Here is a 19,767-nt window from a genome sequence, read left to right on the forward strand (position 1 = left end):
AAATTAAAATCTTCAATAAATATAGTCCTGAAAGTTCAGACTGCTGAAATGGCTTTGCAGAGTAACTGCCAAGTTCATAACCTAATTGTTTCTTAATCTAACCAATCATTGTATTCATCTGAATATTAAGTAGTTAAGCAGATATTTTTAAAACTAGTTAAAATCTATGCCATTAATTCATTTTAAATGCCCTATGGGATTTACCTTTAAAATTTACAGCATTATTAGTGGTTACAGAAGCTTCATTTTTCATCATATGCTACTTCAGTTGTTACACTAGTTTGTTTCTTTGTGTGGGAATGTGCCATACTCTTGCCTTTCATTATTCCTCACCAGTTAAAGACAGAGGTGACTTTTATCTGATCTGCCTCTAGCATACTTGAACGTGCCAGATTATTTAAAAGCAACTAACTATACATGCTAATATCATTCAAACAGATTACCTGCCAGAGCTTGCAAACTCAGTGTCAAGTTTAGTAAATGCCACGTTTAGAACATCTGGTTTGAGATGCCTGTTTTCAATCGCTATGAAAGGGGAAAACAGGAACTTCTGGTATTGAAAAGTCTTCAGGTTGTGTAGCATGATCAGATGAATTCACATTCCCTTGAGACCAGCATGCTGCATGTCAGGTAGCATTAGATTCATCTCACTTGCATGTAGTATATCAAGATGAGCAAACCTGCTGAGTTGGTATAAACTAGGTCATTAAGTGCAGATATGGTCTACAAATATCACAATTTACACAGGTAATTTGGACTGGGCAATAAGACGATTTCTCTTAATTTAGTCTTTCACCTTTTTTTTGATTGTTTTTGTTTTGTTTTTTGTTTTTGTTTTGGCAAGTGAAATGAAATTATATGATGCATTTTATACACATAGACTGTCAAATTGTGTCATGAGTGATAGTGTCTGCAGAGCACAATCATCACCACAATGTGACATGTCTCCATAGAACAAAATCAGTAGAACAAATTTAGCCAGAAAAGGGCAGGGAGAAGGAAAGGAAGATCAAGAAATCAAGCTGCCATCCTCAGTATGTATTCCAATTATTCTGATTCAAATATCCAGTGAGCCTCTATGATCCTTTCTTTTAGAGGAAGAAAATCAGTTGCTTCTTCTACTTATGGCATAAGGCATTCGTAAAATACATACAGCAAGAAGTGGTAACACACCTCTACAAGTGAGTAAATTTTATTGTAGGTTTAAGAAGATGTTGGTCCTCAGAGACTTCTAACTGTTTCCCTAGTCCGTATGAATTTCAAGAGGATTTACTAATTATGTACCTATTCATTCCTTACATCTACTTTAACAGTAACATTATTAAACATACATAGTATTAAGATCACCTTCTAGAACTTCAGGTTGTGTTGGTGGCTTATAAAGACAAAAGAAAAAAATACTTAGCCAGTTTTGGACTATCAGTGCCAGGCAAATGGTCCCATTTATTCTACCAATAGTGACTTTTGCATGACAAATCAATCTAGTTATTTAACGATCTAATTCATCCGTATGCTACAGTCCTAGATGGGAAAGTATGAAACCTACAGACAATGTTAATTTTTACTTTTTTTTTTTTTTTTTTTTTTTTTCAGGTAAAGGTAGCAGCAGATGAAAACTTAAGACTGAGCTGTAGGTGAGCTTATGTTTCCTTTCAGTTGACACTCATTCCACGGCAAGAATACATTGTTACCCATCTTGTTGACCTAAAGTCTGCAGCTCTGCTGTGTGTAAATTGTGGTGGAGGAAAACATTTTTTCTGCTGTACATGTGTAAAGAGATGGGTCCCCTTGGAGGCTGTCCAAGTCTCCCTGTGAAAGTGGTATGTTGCCGAGGTACAGCAGTTTGGTCTTTTGGAGCTCCTGAGAAGAGTGGGTAGCTGTCTGTCTTGGATGCTGGCTTTGCTGTGCTTGGTGCCATGGTGGCCAAACCGTTCTGGGTGACCTCTGAAGTGACAGTTTCGTATGTGCCTCTAGTATGCTTGATGACTTCCACTATCTCCTTCTCTTTCAGGAGGTTGCTCAGACACAAATTAGACAGCTGACAGCTCTTGCTTTCATAGGTTGTTGCTCGGTTGCCTGAGTATCTAAAAGGGTCCTCTGTGGGAGTATGTACTGACTTTCTGTCCCTTGTGCTGAGATTTTGGTTCACCATTCTGTTTGGATATGTAACCTGTGGCAAAACAAGCAAACAAAAGCCAGAAGTTTTAGTAACAGAACATATTAGCAGGAAAACAGCAGACGGTATGTAAAACACTCCTCATTACATATGTACAGAGGATGGGGCTGGAGAATTAAAATGAAGGATGAATCTCAAATGCTGATAAAACTCCCAAAACATTGCTAGCATAAAATGGATGAATTGTTAATTTGCATTTAAAACAAACAACAACAACAACAAAAACACTGAGAAATACTTATTAGATGTAATGGTCTGGGGCATTTCCTTAAAAAAATAGTTTAAACCAGAAGAGATTTTTTTTTTCCAGAACAATATAAAAGGATAAAAAAGTTCCATGAACTGCTAACAGATTTTCAAAAGCATTTCATATGATGAAACAAGAACTTTTATTGAATAGAGTTCAACACTTAATGCTCTCAAATTATTAGAAAATGTTAATAACGTGTTTTAAGAATATCTTCATGCCTCATTTAAGCCCAACTTTCCAAGTCCCTTGAATCTAGGTGTTTTACAGTGTACTTAGAGTTAAATACATGTCGAAATGCTCTGCCAGAGCAGAACAGTAATTTTATACCAGCTGCCTGAAAAAAAATACAGTGTAAGGATTCCAGAGTGTTAGTAGATTTTGATTTGCTGTGTGAGCAGACAGGCATTTGCATTTGTGTAAATAAAGGTGCTTTATCATGTTCATGGTAAAGCAAATTACTATAGACTTCTGGTGTGCATATAGTGTGACGCTTCATTTTGACGTGCAGAACACCTGGCCTGAGAGGTTATGATTGGCCTGTGAGACCACATTTAATCCTTCTCTCCACACATTTAGCATACATATATTTGCATTGTCTAAACTAAAGTGTTGAGGGGAAAATGTTAGTACAGTCAAAGGAAGATTCTGCCTGTTCTATGACAGGCTGTAATAGGCAAATTCACCAGGAGATATGTTTCTGGCTGAGGAATTCCACTAGCCAAGTAATGAATGTTCAGAACTCTAGTGCCTAGAACTTGAGCTTTGAGTCTATATGACTTCATAAGAAAGCTTCATAAGAGATCTTAATAAATTGTTGCAAAGCATATATGACACCTTTTTGCAAAATGAAGATTAAATATTTGGAAGTTGTGATAGTCAGTTTCAAAAATTGTTCATGTAACCTACTTAAAATCTGTCTTATCTATTATGTGAGGAAATAGTACTTTATTTTCTATGTTATTTTGGAATATGTGTTTTCCCTTGTCTTATCCCTGCCACACTTTCTGTCGAAAGTACCAAGTTCTGCCATTCATTTGGAAAAAAAAGGTAATATATATATATATATGTTATACCATACAGTTTTTCTGCAACAGAACTCTGAGAAGACATAGTCGCAGTTTCTAGACTTTTACATTGCTATATGCAATATATATATATATATATATAAAATAAAGCAGAGGGAATCAAAAATACTCCCAAATATTACAACACTATTTTGCTAAAAAACATTTCAGGATGTTTCCATGATTCCATAGGGAACATATGTATTGTTTCGGGACAATCTGTATCACTTTGCATGCATTTCTTTTTTAAGCAATGCAGAAGAATGATAGTTAATAGTCATGGCTTACAACTCTTCTTTTTCTATGTGTATGTAGTCAGGTTAATGGTCATGATTCTATGCAGATTCTTATGTAGGTTTGGATACAAGTATTGCAGTACATATTAGACATCAGAGATGGTAGTTCTAGGAAAAAAAAAATGACTGGTATAACATTTTTCTCACTTAATTCAGTGCTGATTGTGCCCAGACTCATAAACGGGCGTAGAACACCTTTAAAAAGTATTGCTTAAGTTTTCATGCCTGCAGCCCATAGATGTTGAGAAGAAATTCAGTTTCATTCCTAGGGAGACATTCCCAGGAGGACCTATCTGTAAGTTTAATCCCTTATTTATTTGTTAATAAAAAATAAATAAAATCTTCCTACTGGGATAAGGGATTCAAATTCAATACCCTGCCAAAAATACCTGTACTTCTGGTAAGAGAATGTTTCTGGAGTTACCATGTGTCACCCTATGCCTTTTGACAACCTAAAAATTGATGTTTAATTCCACAACAGCCATAAATATCCTAAGATTACCAATATGTCTGTCTGCACTTAAAAATACTAAATGTATTTCATGAAAATAAAAGAAAGTATTTCAAGCTTTCTTTTTTTTTTTTTTTTCTCATTTCAAGCATTTCATTCATTTTTCTTCAATAATAAATAAAAAACAAGCAAATGAACAAATAAACAAAACCTTTAGAAGCTGCTGCTGGAAATGAAATTATTTAAATTGTTCCCTGAGGGAAGGAATCTGCTATGATATAAGAATAATCAAAGTTATAGAAAACATGAAATATTCCATTGTACTATACCATAGTACCATAGGACTGGGAGGAACTTCATGAGGGGACATCTAGTCTGCTCTACACTTCTGGTCAGGATCAGCTTATCCCCATGTTGTTCCTGATAGAATTGCTGTTTCATCTTTAAATAACTCTTTATGTCTTTGAAGAATGCTGTCAAGCTACCCCTTACTCTTTGCTCTAGAATTTAAAACATCACATTGATTTTTTTTTTCCTCGTCTTTTAGATCTGAGTCATTTTCACTTGCCTTTTCTATAGTAATTCTTTTCAGTAATTCCATGTTTTTTTGTTTGTTTGTTTGTTTGTTTGTTTGTTTGTTTTCTTGAAGTACATGGCCCAAGAGTACAGTACTTAAGGTAATTCCCTGGTCATCTGGCTGTCCACAATAGTTCCAAAACTTTTGTCTATAAAACCATTACAAAGTTCTTCAACTGATTATTGTCACATAGCATATTTCCTCATTTGTCTTTGCTGAATTTTATCATTTTCCCTCTAATCTTTAATACATCAAGTTTGATCTGACTTCCAATTTTATCCATTAACATGTTTTACTTCCCACTCAACTTCATGTCATCTGTAAATTTAATAAAATTTTTCTCTAGTCCATAATCCAGATAGTAAATGAATATTATAGGACACTATAAAACCCTACTCAGTATAGCCTTCTGTTTTTGCATTGGGCCATTGGTAAGTAATATCCAAGGGTGGTTTTGCTGTTTGTTCTATATTTGTTTCATTTAGTCTGCAAGGTATGTTTATAAAACAGTGTCAAAAGCCTTAAAAAAGCCTAAAAGCATGAAATCTGACATCTACAGCTTTTATTCTAGGCAGAACGCCTGTTACTGTTCTGTTGAATGAAATTAGATTGGTTTGGCAATTGATTTGATTTGTAATCCATATAATACATGTTGGCTCTTGTTCATGTCGTTTTCTTCTCTGTGCTTAAAATTATTTATTTGTTTCATTATTTGCCCTTTTTTTTTTTTTTTTGAGAATTGAAGTTAAACTGATGGAAAACATTACAGTATATTTAAGATGAATCGTAACCTTGCCCAAACACTGACAAAAATAGACACTAATACTGCATTGATCTGCTTTAATAAAAATGCCTCAACTTTTCATGGTGGTGTATACTGCTCAGTGAAATGCCTAGGATTAAGTGCTTCCCTTTCTCACAGCTTCTATTGAAGTGCCCATGAAAGCATAACTTATCTGTTTAATCAGCAACTATCCTTGTCTTCATTCAGTGAGATTACTCAGTCAAAACCAACACAACCTGTGAATAATCAGAGTTTAAGCATTTTACTGCAGATGGTTGCAGCCATGGATACTGAGGCCACTTCTAGTGATAAACAAGAAAATTGCTGGAGGTCTTGGATATGAGATGTCTTGTAGTCTTAAGAATGGCTTAGCAGTTATTTTTGTCTCTTGATGAAGAAGAAGTAGAAGAAGAAGAAGAAGTGGAAGAAGAAGGAGGAGGAAGAGGAGAAGGAGGAGGATAAGAAGCAGAAGAAGCAGTGTAGGGAAAAGATTATTATGAGTTATATATATCGTATATATCATCAAGGTATGTTCTAAAATTAATACAGAACAACCAACTGGTTTTGAAAATAAGTGCAGGAATATGTTCAAAGAAAGGCATATTGTTGAACCTGGGTACCAGTAAAAGGTACAAGACATGATTACAGTGTTTTGATCTAAATTACAGCATTAATCTAGATGAAATGCTCTATTGTGAATATCTGACACTGTGGTGTCTCTTTCCTCTTCCTTATCAGGGTTATATTTAACATATTTTAATTTTAGAAAACACATTCTGGGTTTGTAAGTCTCCAAAATTTTGGCTTCAAGATGTTGGCTAATGGAGAGGTCACAGTGTGCGTGTATGTAACAATAATTTGTGTGTAATAATTTGTATGTGGTTGGGGAAGGTCTTTCTCAGCTTTGTGAAGATGGAACTTGATGAAATTCCTCTTCTATTGAACAATTAAACAAAAAATGTGGTGACAAATTGAGAGCTAATTTACCTAAATTTTAAAACATCAATTGAAATTTACAATAAATCAACAGAATTCTGTGACATTGGTTTGAATCTGCCTCCAGAAATAGGACAGAGGTCGTTAACAAGGTAAGACAGATTCATTCTATCAGATCTATAGCTACCCACAGAATGAAGAGAGATTTTAATAGAAACATTGACAAAAAACATTGGCACTGTTATTGATGACACTGAAGAACAGTTTCTGATCAGGAAAAGAGAGAACATTAGTCTGCTGTTAGACAAAAATCAACAAAAAAATCCTTCCTTCTCCCCCGGGAATGACATTATTCTAACTCAAAAATATGACAGTAAAAAGAATGCAATGACATCCAATGATGCTTTGAAATTCTTGCAAGTTTTCCTTTACTATCATTCAAACATTTAAAAAAAAATTAAAACTATGTATATAGTGGAAAATAATAGCCTATTAATTTTCTGATTTCAGATTGATAGCTTGTAAGAATCTAATCCAACTGAGTTTTCTTGCTGGTCTATTTTACAGTTATTCAGAATCCTCATAATCTAGTCAGAATAAGAAAAAATATCCCAGAAATAAATAAATTAAAAAAAAAGTGAAAACCAGACATGCAACACCAACAATAAAAACACTTTAGAAAAAAAATGAACTTTCATTTTTAACCTATTTCTTCTGTAAAAGTGTTAGGCAAAATTCTCTGCTTCAGACTTGGAGGTACAACTGCATTCCGTGAGCATTAGACATGAGTGAGCAAAGCCACAATCCCAGCACATCTGTTTGCCAGTTTGAAGGCTGAGTTCTTGTCCAAAGCTGAAGGTGGCTTCATGCCAAGCATGCTCCAGTCTAGTTTATAGCAGCTGCAAGGCTGCTGTATGCTGCTGCTTGGCAACACACCAAGAAGCTGATCTGCCAGCTGGTGACTGCTGAGGCCGAAATAAATAAATAAATAAATAAATAAATAAATAAATAAATAAAAATCCATTCATCTCTACCTCTTTTTCAGTAGCTTAGCTAGAACCACCAACTTCTCTGCTCCAGAAATCCCCAAAGGCCACCCTAAGGTCTGCCTAATGGTGGATCCAGGAAATAGGCTACAATTAGGATGCAGATGTGGCTCTTAAATTTATTTCAAAAGTAACACATACAGGGAATAAAGTAAAAGCCTTCCTTGATGCTTCAAATATGGCAAAATAAAACCGTATCTTAAACTAAGAGTTTTAAACATCTGAATTTCCTGATCAGATACATTAAAAAAAAAAAAAAGTGCATGCTCCCTTGCTTAAGGAGTCTATTTCTCAAAAATAAAACAAAACAAAATAAAATAAATGGATTTACAATACAATAAAATTTTGATAGATCTGAATTATGATCAACCCTGCATTACAGTACATGAGTATGAGAAAGATCCAAGTATTCTAGGTTTGATTATTTCACACTGGTGCTAAATCCATGGAGACTGAACCCTAAACTGTAAGTTAACGTTCTTAAGATGCTTGTTCAATAAATTGTTTTGAGGGTTGCTCTGTGTAATTGTCACTCTGGCAGCCTTTTCTTATATTAAAAAGATGAAAACAAACACAAAACCAAAAACCTTCAGCAACCCACTTTAAAGTAATGAAAATTGACTACCCTTATAGAAAACTCCAGAATGGGATATGTTATTAAAAAAACACTGCAGCCATTCATCACTTTCCATTTCCAAACCCAATGAGTGAAATATGACAAGAGTTAATGACGAGACAACATTGCTGCAGGACATTTGAGAATGGATTTTGCTGCTGAATGTCTTATGATGAAGTACCGATATAAAAAGACATGAATTACAAAAACACCCCCCAAAAAGTGAAGATTTTTAAGATGCCAATGCCCAAAGGCAACTGGGAGTCTTAAATGCCTATAATGTAATTCTTCCAAGTAGAGCAACTTCGTTAAATACACCATTCTGACAGCAGGCAGAGAGTAAAAACACACAGATTTTACCACCCTAAAGGATTTTTGCTTTCAGAGGTGTTAAAGGAAGTGTACTCTAGGGAGAGTAATTATTCTGACAGGAGCCTACAGACTTTCTGGACTCTCTCAAGATTTCTACCACTTCCTCCTTTTGTGTTTGTGAGTACACAAGGAATGCAAAATGTAATATTAACTGCATAGCCCAGCAGAGCTCACTTGTCCCTTGTCAGGTCTCAGCTGAAGTGACTTCAGCACCTTTTGCAGGACTGTCTCCCTTCTCAGCTTAGCCCCAAATTCATAAAATAGAAAGCAACATAAAGAAGACAAAAACAACAACCAAAAAAAAGATGCTATACTTCTCCAAAGTATGGAAAAGATGAAGCCCTGAATCATGTGTTTGAATTGATACCCCTTCAGATGCCTTTTGTAGTTCTGACAGTTTAAGTAAGTGCAGATCTGATTTACCAAAACACAGTTTAACTCAGTATTTTGGTATGCCATATCTGTCACTATGTCAGCTCTTTAATTTCTCCACCTTCTCACTATTGTGCTCACAGCTTCCAGCCTAGAGATGATCCAATATGAAATGTGATTTTGTTGCAGTAGGTAGTTGTTCTTCATTCAAGTCTCTCAAAAAGCACTTTTTCTTACCGATTTCAGCAGCACCTAGACCATAACTGCAGCTTTTAAACACAGATCTGCACCTATTGATCAACTGATGCTGCCTTCTGGCAACATGTGATACATGAAAGAAGCAAAGCCCGGTGTGTCAAAATAAGGAATGGACTTGTACCAACAGGTCACGACAAGAACCAGCTCCTGATCAATTTGCAGGTTCTGCTGCCATCAGTTACAGAATGAATGCAGTCAACATAAATCAGAAGCATTTCTCTTTCTCCCTTTCAGCCTTCTGAAATCTTTATTTACTTACTGAAGGCAACAATTAAGATGCAGGCTAAAATGCATGTCTCTTTCCTGTAACGCCCTTTTAATCAACAGTCCAGTTGAATACAAGTGACCTGGAGTGTTCAGCTACAGTCCTGAAAAGATTTTCTGATAGCAACAACGGTGTGGTAAGTAGCACACAGAGGGCTGAATTAAGATGCTCATCTTTTTAATGCATGGAAATATCCTTGAAAATTTCCATTTTTATAACTAATAAAACACAGTTAAGTCAACAAGGTGTAAAATGATGTAATTGTTTTATAAAGTAGGAAGAAAACAGTAAAGGATTTCCAATTAATCTCCAGTAATTTGCAGTAAATCACTACTCTGCATTCTCAATACTGCATTTCTAGGGCTAACTGAAAGATTTTTCTCTTTACTAAAGCTAATAGAAATTTTTACGTATTACAGCTGTTTACCATACCTTTCAAATTAAACATTTGGAACTTTGGAGCCATTCACCATTGTTAGTCATTCTTCCACAAAGATACAAAATTCATTTAGATTCAGAGTACCCCTTGTCACAACCTATGGCTTAAAATTCAGATAACTATAAAAATGCAAATGAAAAACTACTAAATAGTAAAGGTGTTCCAACAATATGACTACAGAACAGTAGGACATACTATGTAAGATAACAAGTCTTATTTTGCAGAGTCCTTATCTAAGACCTCCTCAAGATCAGGAAGACAGTCCAGAGAAGGCAATTTTAACCAGACAGACTTTGTTTATTTTGGACCTTGGGACAAATTGTGATGAAGTGTAAGAAAGATGCAATGGACACTTACTCCTGGTTTAAAAATATGTTAAATGCCTAATTGTAGAAACATCCCGTGTTTAGCAAAGACAACTTCCCCGACCAACTCCCCCACTTCCAGCAACTCTTATATAACTGCTCTCTCTTTTGAGTTCACCCAAGAGTTTGTCTTTGACACTTTGTTTTTTGTTTTCTAAATTATCTCCTTACTGATCTCCTTACTGATCTCCTGCCCCTTTATTACTGATCTCCAACCCCTTCAGCTTAAATGGAAATTCAAGGTGACAGAATAGGCCCTGTGCTCACCCAGCACTTTGGGTCTTATTATCTTTGTCCAGATCAAGAAATAAGGGCCACTTGTGCCATGCTTTTAGCTACAGTGGTATAGAAAGTCATAGGTTCTACCCTTGAGATCCTTTTGCATAACTGCAACCTAAGTGAACAGACAGCAAATGGAGACGTGAATCCATGGGAACACCAGGGGCATTTTAAGAGACCATATTTCATCCAGTATGAACAGCGAAGCATGACACAAAGGTCCTGAGGAAACACTAAGAGAGCTTGCTCTGGAATTACAAGCAGGAAACCTGCACAAGTGCTAATTAGCCCTTCTGAAAGATAGTGCTACTTAGCTGACATTTCTTGCTGTGCTAACACATTGTTCTGGCTTTGCAAGTGGAACTAATATTTCTGCACAGTATTTGATGTTCCATGTAGACATAATATGTTGTTCCAAGATCTCCACCTTGTGCCTTATACATTTTTTATGACCAGCTGCCTGAAACTGTGAAGTCCATTTCTAACCTCAAGTCCAGCATATGGTTACTAAAACCTGATTATCATATCTGTAGATCACCTGAATTAAAACTGACTTGTCAGTGGCAATGTTTATATACTTTTTTTTATACATTTAGTTTTTACTATAAATACAAGTTAATATTTTTACAGTTATTTATTTTGCTACTCTAACATCACCTCCGTATGGTTCCAGAAATTCCATTTGTAAAATGAAGCTCACATGACTATTTATTCAGTGAAATAAGATACCAGAATACAGTTGTCTTATAAGTAATAGACTCAAAAAGCTTTAAAGATACTATGTGCAATTGCATATATATTATATAGCTATGTACCTGTAACATACCTTTAGGAAAGGAAAGAATAAATAAAATGTTCACATTGCTTATAAATACTCAGTTAAAAAGTGGAGGTATTTATTATACTTATAGAATGAGAATCCTAAACACTTCGGCATATGAGGCTTTTGCTTTGTCAGCTGGACTCAAATCTTTATCGTGCTTCTGTATATTTTTGTTGTCCTACCTTCTATGAACAAAATAATCATATATACTTATCAGACTTTCTTGTCCCACTTTCAATGGATGAATGTCACAAATCAGATGTCTGCTGAAAGTCTGCCTTCTGAAAAAGGCATTGTTGCTCTTTCAAAAAAACAAATAAATAATCAACAAAAAGAGAGTAATTGTACTTAGCCAACACCAATTTACATTCTTGAACAGTAATAATAATAATAATAGTAATAATAATAATAATCTTCCATTAAACTGAATTTCATATATTAGCAACCTTACTTTTGACAGAAATAAGGACTCATAAGAACAACAAGGGAAATGCATACATTGTCAAATGGTGTTCAGCTACTGCCACATTATCCAGTGACAGTATCCCTCAGCTCAATATACAGTCTGCAAAGGAGAAATCAAAGGACTAAAAAAAGGGCAGATCATATCCTGATTACAAGAAAAGAAAATCTAATTATCCTTTAATTGATTTGACTCTTTATTTTTATGACAAGATTACTGAGAGACAGACATCCCTGAAGAGAAAGAGAAAATAGTCTTTATATATATATATATATATGAGGGCACCTGTTCTAGGAATGAAAGACCACAGAGTAGACAGATTTCTTTTACCGCTAAAGTAAATTTCCACAGTTATTTTTTGTGGTTATACAAAAACATCATAACATAACTGCAATGAATCCCTACACTTAACTAGTGAAGTTCAGTGTATTCAACATCATACAGAAATTGTTTAAACTCCTATGACAGGAGTCATTTCTAATCCAGAATGATACTGATGCTCTGTGTGTGGGATTAAATCAAAACAAACAAATAAACAAACAAACAAAAAACAACCAGCAACCCAACTGTATGAATATTCCACTATAGGATGATACTCAGTAAATCAGTTTTCACTGGGAACATAAAAATATGTCAACTACAAATTTGAGTAAATATACTGAGTGAATCATTCCATGTCTAATACTTTTACGTATTGACAATCTCAGAAATAGGGAGAGAACAAATAAGATTCTCTTAGAACAGAGGCAAAATAAGAGAATAATTCAACACCAGTAATTCAAAATCAGAGACCACAGCTGCTGTTACTATTATTATTATTATTATTATTATTATTATTATTATTATTATTATTATTATTATTGTTATTATTATTGTTATTATTATTATTATTAAATTTCTGTTAAAGCAACTGACTCAAGAATGTGTTGGCTTTGTCAGTATGGAATTGGTGTATATACACTCTGTTCTCTGATCTCCACCTGTCATTATCAAACATATTTACAGTAAGAAAGTCTTGTCAGATAAAGGAAGGGTACACACAGCCAAGACGTATAAATAGTTGTAGGAGAGATGTGACCTCCATAAGGAAGTCATATAACTGGTTTACCAGAAAAAGATATTACTCTAACAAAGAGTTAGTGTTTGTAGTTGAATGACATAATTTTTGTCACATTCTAAAAAATTACTGAAACCCATCTCTTATCATTTCAAAATTGTTTAAAGTTGGTGGTGATAGAAAATTTCCTTTAATGCATAATTTCAGACTAATCACATAGAAAAGATATTCCACCAGATAAGTATATAAAATAACCCCATTAGTTCAGCTCTTTTAAAAACAGCTAGTATAGCATGGCGTTCATTACAGCATGTACTGCTTACTCTTTGGGAAAGTAGACTCTAACAAGGTAAAACTACTTCATACATCCCATGTATTTCAAGGCCAGCAAAAAACATTACAATCATCTTGTGTGATCTTCTGTGCAGTAGGAGCTATATATTTCTCTTGTTGAAATCAAGGAATCCCAAAAAGATGTTAGAATTAAAGTATAACTTAAAAGATGTAAAGTAATTGAGGGTGTATTTTAATTCTTCATCATCCAATAAAATCTTTTTTAAGCACTGCATTCCAGGTCCTCACTGGATATGTTTATATATTCTGTTATCAAATCAAAAATTTGTATTTGAATAAAAGAAAACAAAAAAATTATGCTAAAAAAAAATGTTGTTAAAATGTAAAGGTGTCTGTAGGGCACTGGTGCCTAAGACATTTAGGAACTGGCAAATTTTGAAGAAAGTTCTGGTGGGGTTTGGAATTAGCCTGCTTGGAGAAAGTTTGGTCAAGTAAGTAATATGTACCATGTGAAGGTCCTATTCTCTGTTGTAAATGATTATACACGATGCATGACCACGAGAAACTACATGACTACAAGGATGACTACAAGATCTGAAATGACAATGAACCCAACACATCACAGAAATGTTGCAGTACAAAAAAAACAAAAACAACAACAACAACAACAACAACAATAAAACCCACAAAAAAAAAAACTTGTTATTTGGAAAATAAGCTTTTCCTTTGCATCTTACTTCCCAGGAAATTTACAAGTTGTCAATGCAGATATTTCAAAATATTCAGCATATCAGCTCCTTATTTTCTCCATCAAAGTCATATTAAACAAAAATAGCAAATTAAAAGAGCAAAGGGAAAAAAAATATATATATATATAAATAAGCACTGAAATTTCTTATTTTGCCTTTCCTTCTAGGAGAACTGGAAAAAAGAAAAAAGAAAAAAAAAGACAAAAACACTGAATTACCTTTATCTATTTCTGCTTCTTTATTACCTATCATACGGAAGTTTAGCAAGATTGTATTTCATATTATACCTCCAACTTTCTGTGATAATGCACATAGGGAAGCATTTACCTACTTCCTGTTATAACATAGCTTTTCCCCATAAATGTAGAAGTTTACATTTCATTTCCTTTATTGCCCATACCATGGGTCTTTCACTTTAAAAAAGTAATAAAGGATGATTTTCTAACTTGTGTTTATATGTTTTTCAGCTGTAAATTCATGTCATGTTGCTGACTTATCAGTTGCTGCATAATAGCTGCTAAAGTGGTCGAGTTTTAGGCTTTTTGTCACTTAGACATCAGCTCATCTGTTAACCACACTGTTTGCTATCCTATTTCATTAAGCACAATTTTAATGGAATCCCTAATGTTTGAAATATTTAAGTGAAATCACTATCCCATTGAATCCACTAACAAAACTTCCACAGACCAGGAATGAACATACACATGTGCCTGAAAGCTATTTACTTCTGTATACGTTAGTGTTTATTTATTTATTTATTTATTTATTTATTGTCTGACCACCTCATTCTTTTGTGATGACAACCTTTTATCCTTTCCTCCCTCAAAGTTAAGGGAGGATTACTCCCTTAAAAATTACTTTAAATAACTCATAGCCAATTTAATATGTTTAAATGTATTCAGTAAAACACTGTTTTGCAAAAAGAAGTCTTAAATACATTTTAAGAAAAAATAATGAAATATTTATCCTGATTAGCAGTCTTTAAAGATAAAAATCTGTTTGGCTGGAACTGGATGTCGAAGAGACATTTTTGAAATACAAGGCATTTTGCTAGTGTGGCATTCAAATGAGAGGCAAGTAAGAAGCAAAAGGCTTAATGGGATGGGGTTTAGGAAGTTACATACAGATAAAGACTACAGCTTACTTTCTACTTTCTCTTTTTACCTACACCCCACAGCCAGGGCTGCAGCTCTGGTCTGTTGACCCACTGCATTGGTCCTAAATGGGAGCCAAATATGGCAAGGAAAACAAATTTCTCCTCATGTTGAGGTCTTCAACCACCCCAAGACTTAGTACTGGCTTGCTGCCATGCTGTTCCAGCAACAGGTAGATCTCCGGTCAGTCTTGAGAAGAGATCTCCATCCTGACTTTCTGTTTTAAGTTTAAATCCCCAGTAAATTCCTCCATTCTGTAACACTGAGTGATATAAATTTTCTCAGTGTTTTCCACTATTAGCCAAACCAGCACTGTTTTAAAAATATATTTAATCTATAAAAAAAATCACTAAGATTACTCCAGAGGTAAAGAACCTGCTACTGGTTGAGAGTCTCCAACACTTCCATTGGCTAAAAATTTAGCAAATATAGCAAAAAAGGCACCATGCTTAAAACTCATGAGAGCTGGAGGACAGCAAAACATTGATAATGAAGCTGTCTTGGACCATTCACTGAAAGATAAAAGATGACCAGTGTTTGAAATTCATGAAGGAGGACAATGTGCACACATGAACACCCACACCCTGATTGTGGATAAAAGATAACTTCACTGACATCCTCCAAATCATAAAAGCTTGAAAAGCACACACAGGCAACTTCTCTAACTATCCCAAGTGCACGTTCAAAGTGAGCTATGTAGGTTGTGCTTACAGTGCATCCTAGGTGGTCATTATTTGGGAGAGGATATCTTACAAGTTGCTCCTATAACCTCTGAATTCTTGCCTCTCAGCTGCTAGCAAACCTCTTCCATCACTTTCATAAACCTTGCAGGAAACAGTGAATGCTATCATAACTCAGATCTGCTCTGCTGCCTCTGGGCATCCAGCTACTGCATGCCATCTACCTTTCCAGTCTCTCAAACACAGTCTCTGTTATGGTCTGGAAGTTGCTTAAATGCTAGTTTGGCAGTTTCTTTCTCTGGTCCCAAAGTAAAGGGCTTTCTTATCTGTGAAAACAGATTAAGGAGGGTGTCCTGGAGTAAAAAAAGGGTACTGATGCCATTCATGCCTATGCTGCTAGATGTGCTGAAAAGGCACTCTTTACTCATTAGGAAAATCAACCAGAAATTTTGAAAACTACAGTTCACAAACATTTCCAGACCAATAAAGACTAAAAATAATCTGTTGAGTTCTTCTTGGGCATTAGAGCACAACTGAGCATATTCATCCTAACATATAGCTAATTTACTGCTGCCAGGATAGTCCTGAAATTACATTTCCCTGCAACTGGCTGAACAATTACATGCACAGCCACTGCTAACCTCTGGAAAACGCAAACAGTAGGACACATGCCAACTGCTGCCTGCCACGTGAAATAACCAGCACAAAGCCACCCCATCAAAGCAGTTCACCTTCCAGGCCAAACAGGTTAACAACTGACTTGTGGCTTTTCAGGCAGAAATAGTTACACACCTCTCAGCAGACAAACTCCCATGCTGATACACTGCCTCTGTGGCAGTGGGTTAGTACACCAAATGCAGGAGCTCTATCACCAGACGTGATTGCTCCAAACCTGCAACACAGCCCACTTTTTTCAACCACTCAGCAGTTGTTTCTTAGTGCACAGTATGTTGCTGCTTTGAGAAAATTCACGCTCAAACAGCAACTCTCTTTCATCTTTCTCCTCCATGTCCTTCTCTTTTTGCACTTACTCTTTTTCTTCGGGGTGCATCTACAAGGAAGAGGAGAATATAACAGCTGCTGCTATTCCAAAAATTGATTTGTTGAACAATCACAGTAATGATAAGTCAAAAAATGCCAACAGGAACTGCTGAATATGCCTGACTGCCAAGCTGCAGTGCAGAGAACTGCTGCTTCCCTGAGCTCTGAAGAATTTGAACAGTGGTGCCAGAAGAGGAGATTACTGAAGAAAGAGGATCTTAACTTTTCGGACTGATGTCCATTAGAAGCATGTGTTAGAAAATAAATAGGATGTGGCTGCTATATGGAAAGTAAAGCACTCTCCTTTTAGTATCTGAAGATGAGTTTTGAAAGTGAAGTTGAATACAAAGCTTTGAAAGGGAAGAAAAATATGCCTATGCAAAAATCAAAATGCTTTTAAGTAGCCAAAATGTATGTTCTCCTGAATTTACAGAAATTATTTAATTGAAAAAATAGTCCACTTTCAACACCTTTAATTTCAGCATGGAGCACCATTGCTTTGAAATCTTAATAGTGGATTTAACAAAATTTATGCTAAAAGTTCAACAAATACATTTACTGGAATCTGTAAACTGGATGTCTCATTTTGAATTCTCATTAATATTAAATGTCCTCCTGAAAGCTTTGATAAGGGCATCTAATCTTTTCTTATTTATTTTACCTTGAAACAATCACTAAGCTTTATCTGAATAGGATTTAAATCTCACAATATCTTCTTAAAATAATTCTACTTTAGATAGATAGATAAAATATTTCTAATCTCTTCCACAAAGCATTTGATATTAAATCCTTTTTAAATAATTTACCAAAAATAAATCTCACAAATGCAAAATAGCATGTATAGATATTAACATAGATATAATAGATATAATTAGATATATAGATATAGGTATAGATATAATTAGGGTATTATAATATTAGATATAATACTATAATTAGTATTAGATATGATATGATATAATATAATATAATATAATAGTATTAGATATAATACTATAATTAGTATTAGATATAATAGGTGTATATATATATATATATATATATATATATAATTCCACATCCACAAGAAGTGTTAGGACATGTCAGATCAGACGAAATTCATGTGTATGTACATATCTGAATTTGCATATATGACCTCATGAAAATATAGATGTTCCAGTCATGAAACCTATACCTTGCACAGGTAATATTCCCACAATGTCCCAGGAAATGTTGACACGATGTATGGGCTGAATTTGATCATTTTTTATTTATATAGCTTTTGTAGGGGTGAAGTAAAAAGCATACTAAATCTAAGTAGTCCAAAATGCCATAAACAATAGCTATTATACTTCACACCTTTCTCTTGGGAAAAGAAATACCTTGTAATTTGCTAAGCTCTTCTCATTTAATTCTTAGCGTTTATGGCTATTGCTAGCAGAAAGCAACAAGAACTTGACTTTTTAGCATGCAAAATGCTAGATCAGAAAAGGACATAAAAAAGAAAAATATGTGCAACTCTCCATTTGTACTGTGTCAGCAAAACCTTAAATTAGGTATTCTCAGTAGAATTTGCTAATTATAGGTGATTTCCAGTGCTCACAAATTGCCTGGGGAAGACAAGGAAATAAAGTACAAGAATAAGATAATTTATAGGGGTGTGGTGTTAAAGAAAAGTATGATGAAAATTATAATATCTTGACAACATTTTAAATATGAATTATAGCAAATGCACAACATTCCAAAGCCTAGCTCAGAAATGCCCTGTGTTTAACAGCTGTGACTCTATTCAGGTTGCATTCTGCTGGTTAACTGTGATCATTATTGTTTCTGTCACAAATACAGGGGAGCAAGATGTCTACTTTGTAGATACCTCAAGCTCGTACTAAAAACTGACTTCCACACAGCATTATTCAAACTTCTTTCAAAACTTTTTTTTTGGCTAGACAATGGGAAATGAAAGTGAGGTATGCAAAACGGTTTGGTAGGCATCCATCTGCTCCTCTGCTTAAGTGACAGACTTGTCCCTGCATCTAACCATAGCCTTCACTCCGAGTGTAAAGTCACTGTCACCTCCAACCAGTTTGCCTGGCTTCAGTATTTGCTGCAATCCTCTCTGAGACTTGTTCCTAGTTCTGGTCCACCAAAGTCAAAGCATGGAAGCAGATGCAAATATTGGCTAAATTTTGTGTGACTTCAGTAGGAGTTATCAGCTTTGCAATTTCACAAGTTCACCATCTATTAATTTTGCTTTTTTTTTTTTTTTAAATGGAATTTCGTTGGTTTATTATGATAAAGCCATACACACACACATCTTAGGTCTTAATAGGTCATAAAATGATAGACTTCACCACAGTAAATTTTCTTGTCTTTAAAAAATAATTAAATAAAAAAAAGAGAGAGAGAAAGAGGGAGAGAGAAAGCAATCAAAACCTAAAATATATAAACTAAACATAATGCTTTAAAATAAACATATTTGCATGAGGTTTGCATGAGTCACACATCATCTCAACATGCTGAATGGCCAATTGACTTCCAGTCTGAGATCGGATTTGTTCAAAAGTAGACATAAGACATTACTCTGTAAGGTGGGGGGGCTGTTTGTTTTTCTAAAATAAAAAAAACTACCTGAAAACATGTAATGTTCTTATATTTTCCAGGTTTAAATAAGAAAATGTAAAGTCAAAATTTATTACTAAATTTAAGAGACAAAATTCTTCAGTGAAGGTAGCTATGAAAACCTATTGACCATCGGGGGATAAAAAAGATTCTTATCCACATTATGGAAGTGTCAACTGCAAGGATGGTATCAGGAATAAAGGACTGAATTTCTCATATTTCAGCAGTTCAGCTTTGATCATTTTTACTATTTGATTTTTTTGCTCATTTTTTTCTCCACATGCAACCACTACTCCCCTTTATAAGATCACTTCACAAACATTAATACAATTATTCTTATGACAATCAAGGGAGAAAAGGAA

The 19,767-nt window shown here is 34.6% G+C and overlaps 1 protein-coding gene across 8 annotated transcripts in view; it reads right to left on the reverse strand.

The window, feature by feature from the left end:
• Positions 1–807: 807 nt before the first annotated feature.
• Positions 808–19,767, reverse strand: part of CCSER1 (coiled-coil serine rich protein 1) — a 735,828-nt gene continuing 716,868 nt past the window's right edge. For 7 of the 8 annotated variants that reach the window (XM_083833058.1, XM_083833062.1, XM_083833061.1 and 4 more), the window contains one exon: positions 808–2,170. In XM_083833058.1, coding sequence (XP_083689184.1) covers positions 1,688–2,170 — 483 coding nt within the window. In that variant the 3' untranslated portion in view covers positions 808–1,687. The remainder of the gene's footprint in view (positions 2,171–19,767) is intronic. The other variant, XM_083833067.1, reaches the window with a different exon arrangement.

The sequence above is a fragment of the Anser anser genome, assembly GCF_964211835.1.
Source record: "Anser anser genome assembly, chromosome: 4".
Classification (NCBI taxonomy): Eukaryota; Metazoa; Chordata; class Aves; order Anseriformes; family Anatidae; genus Anser; species Anser anser.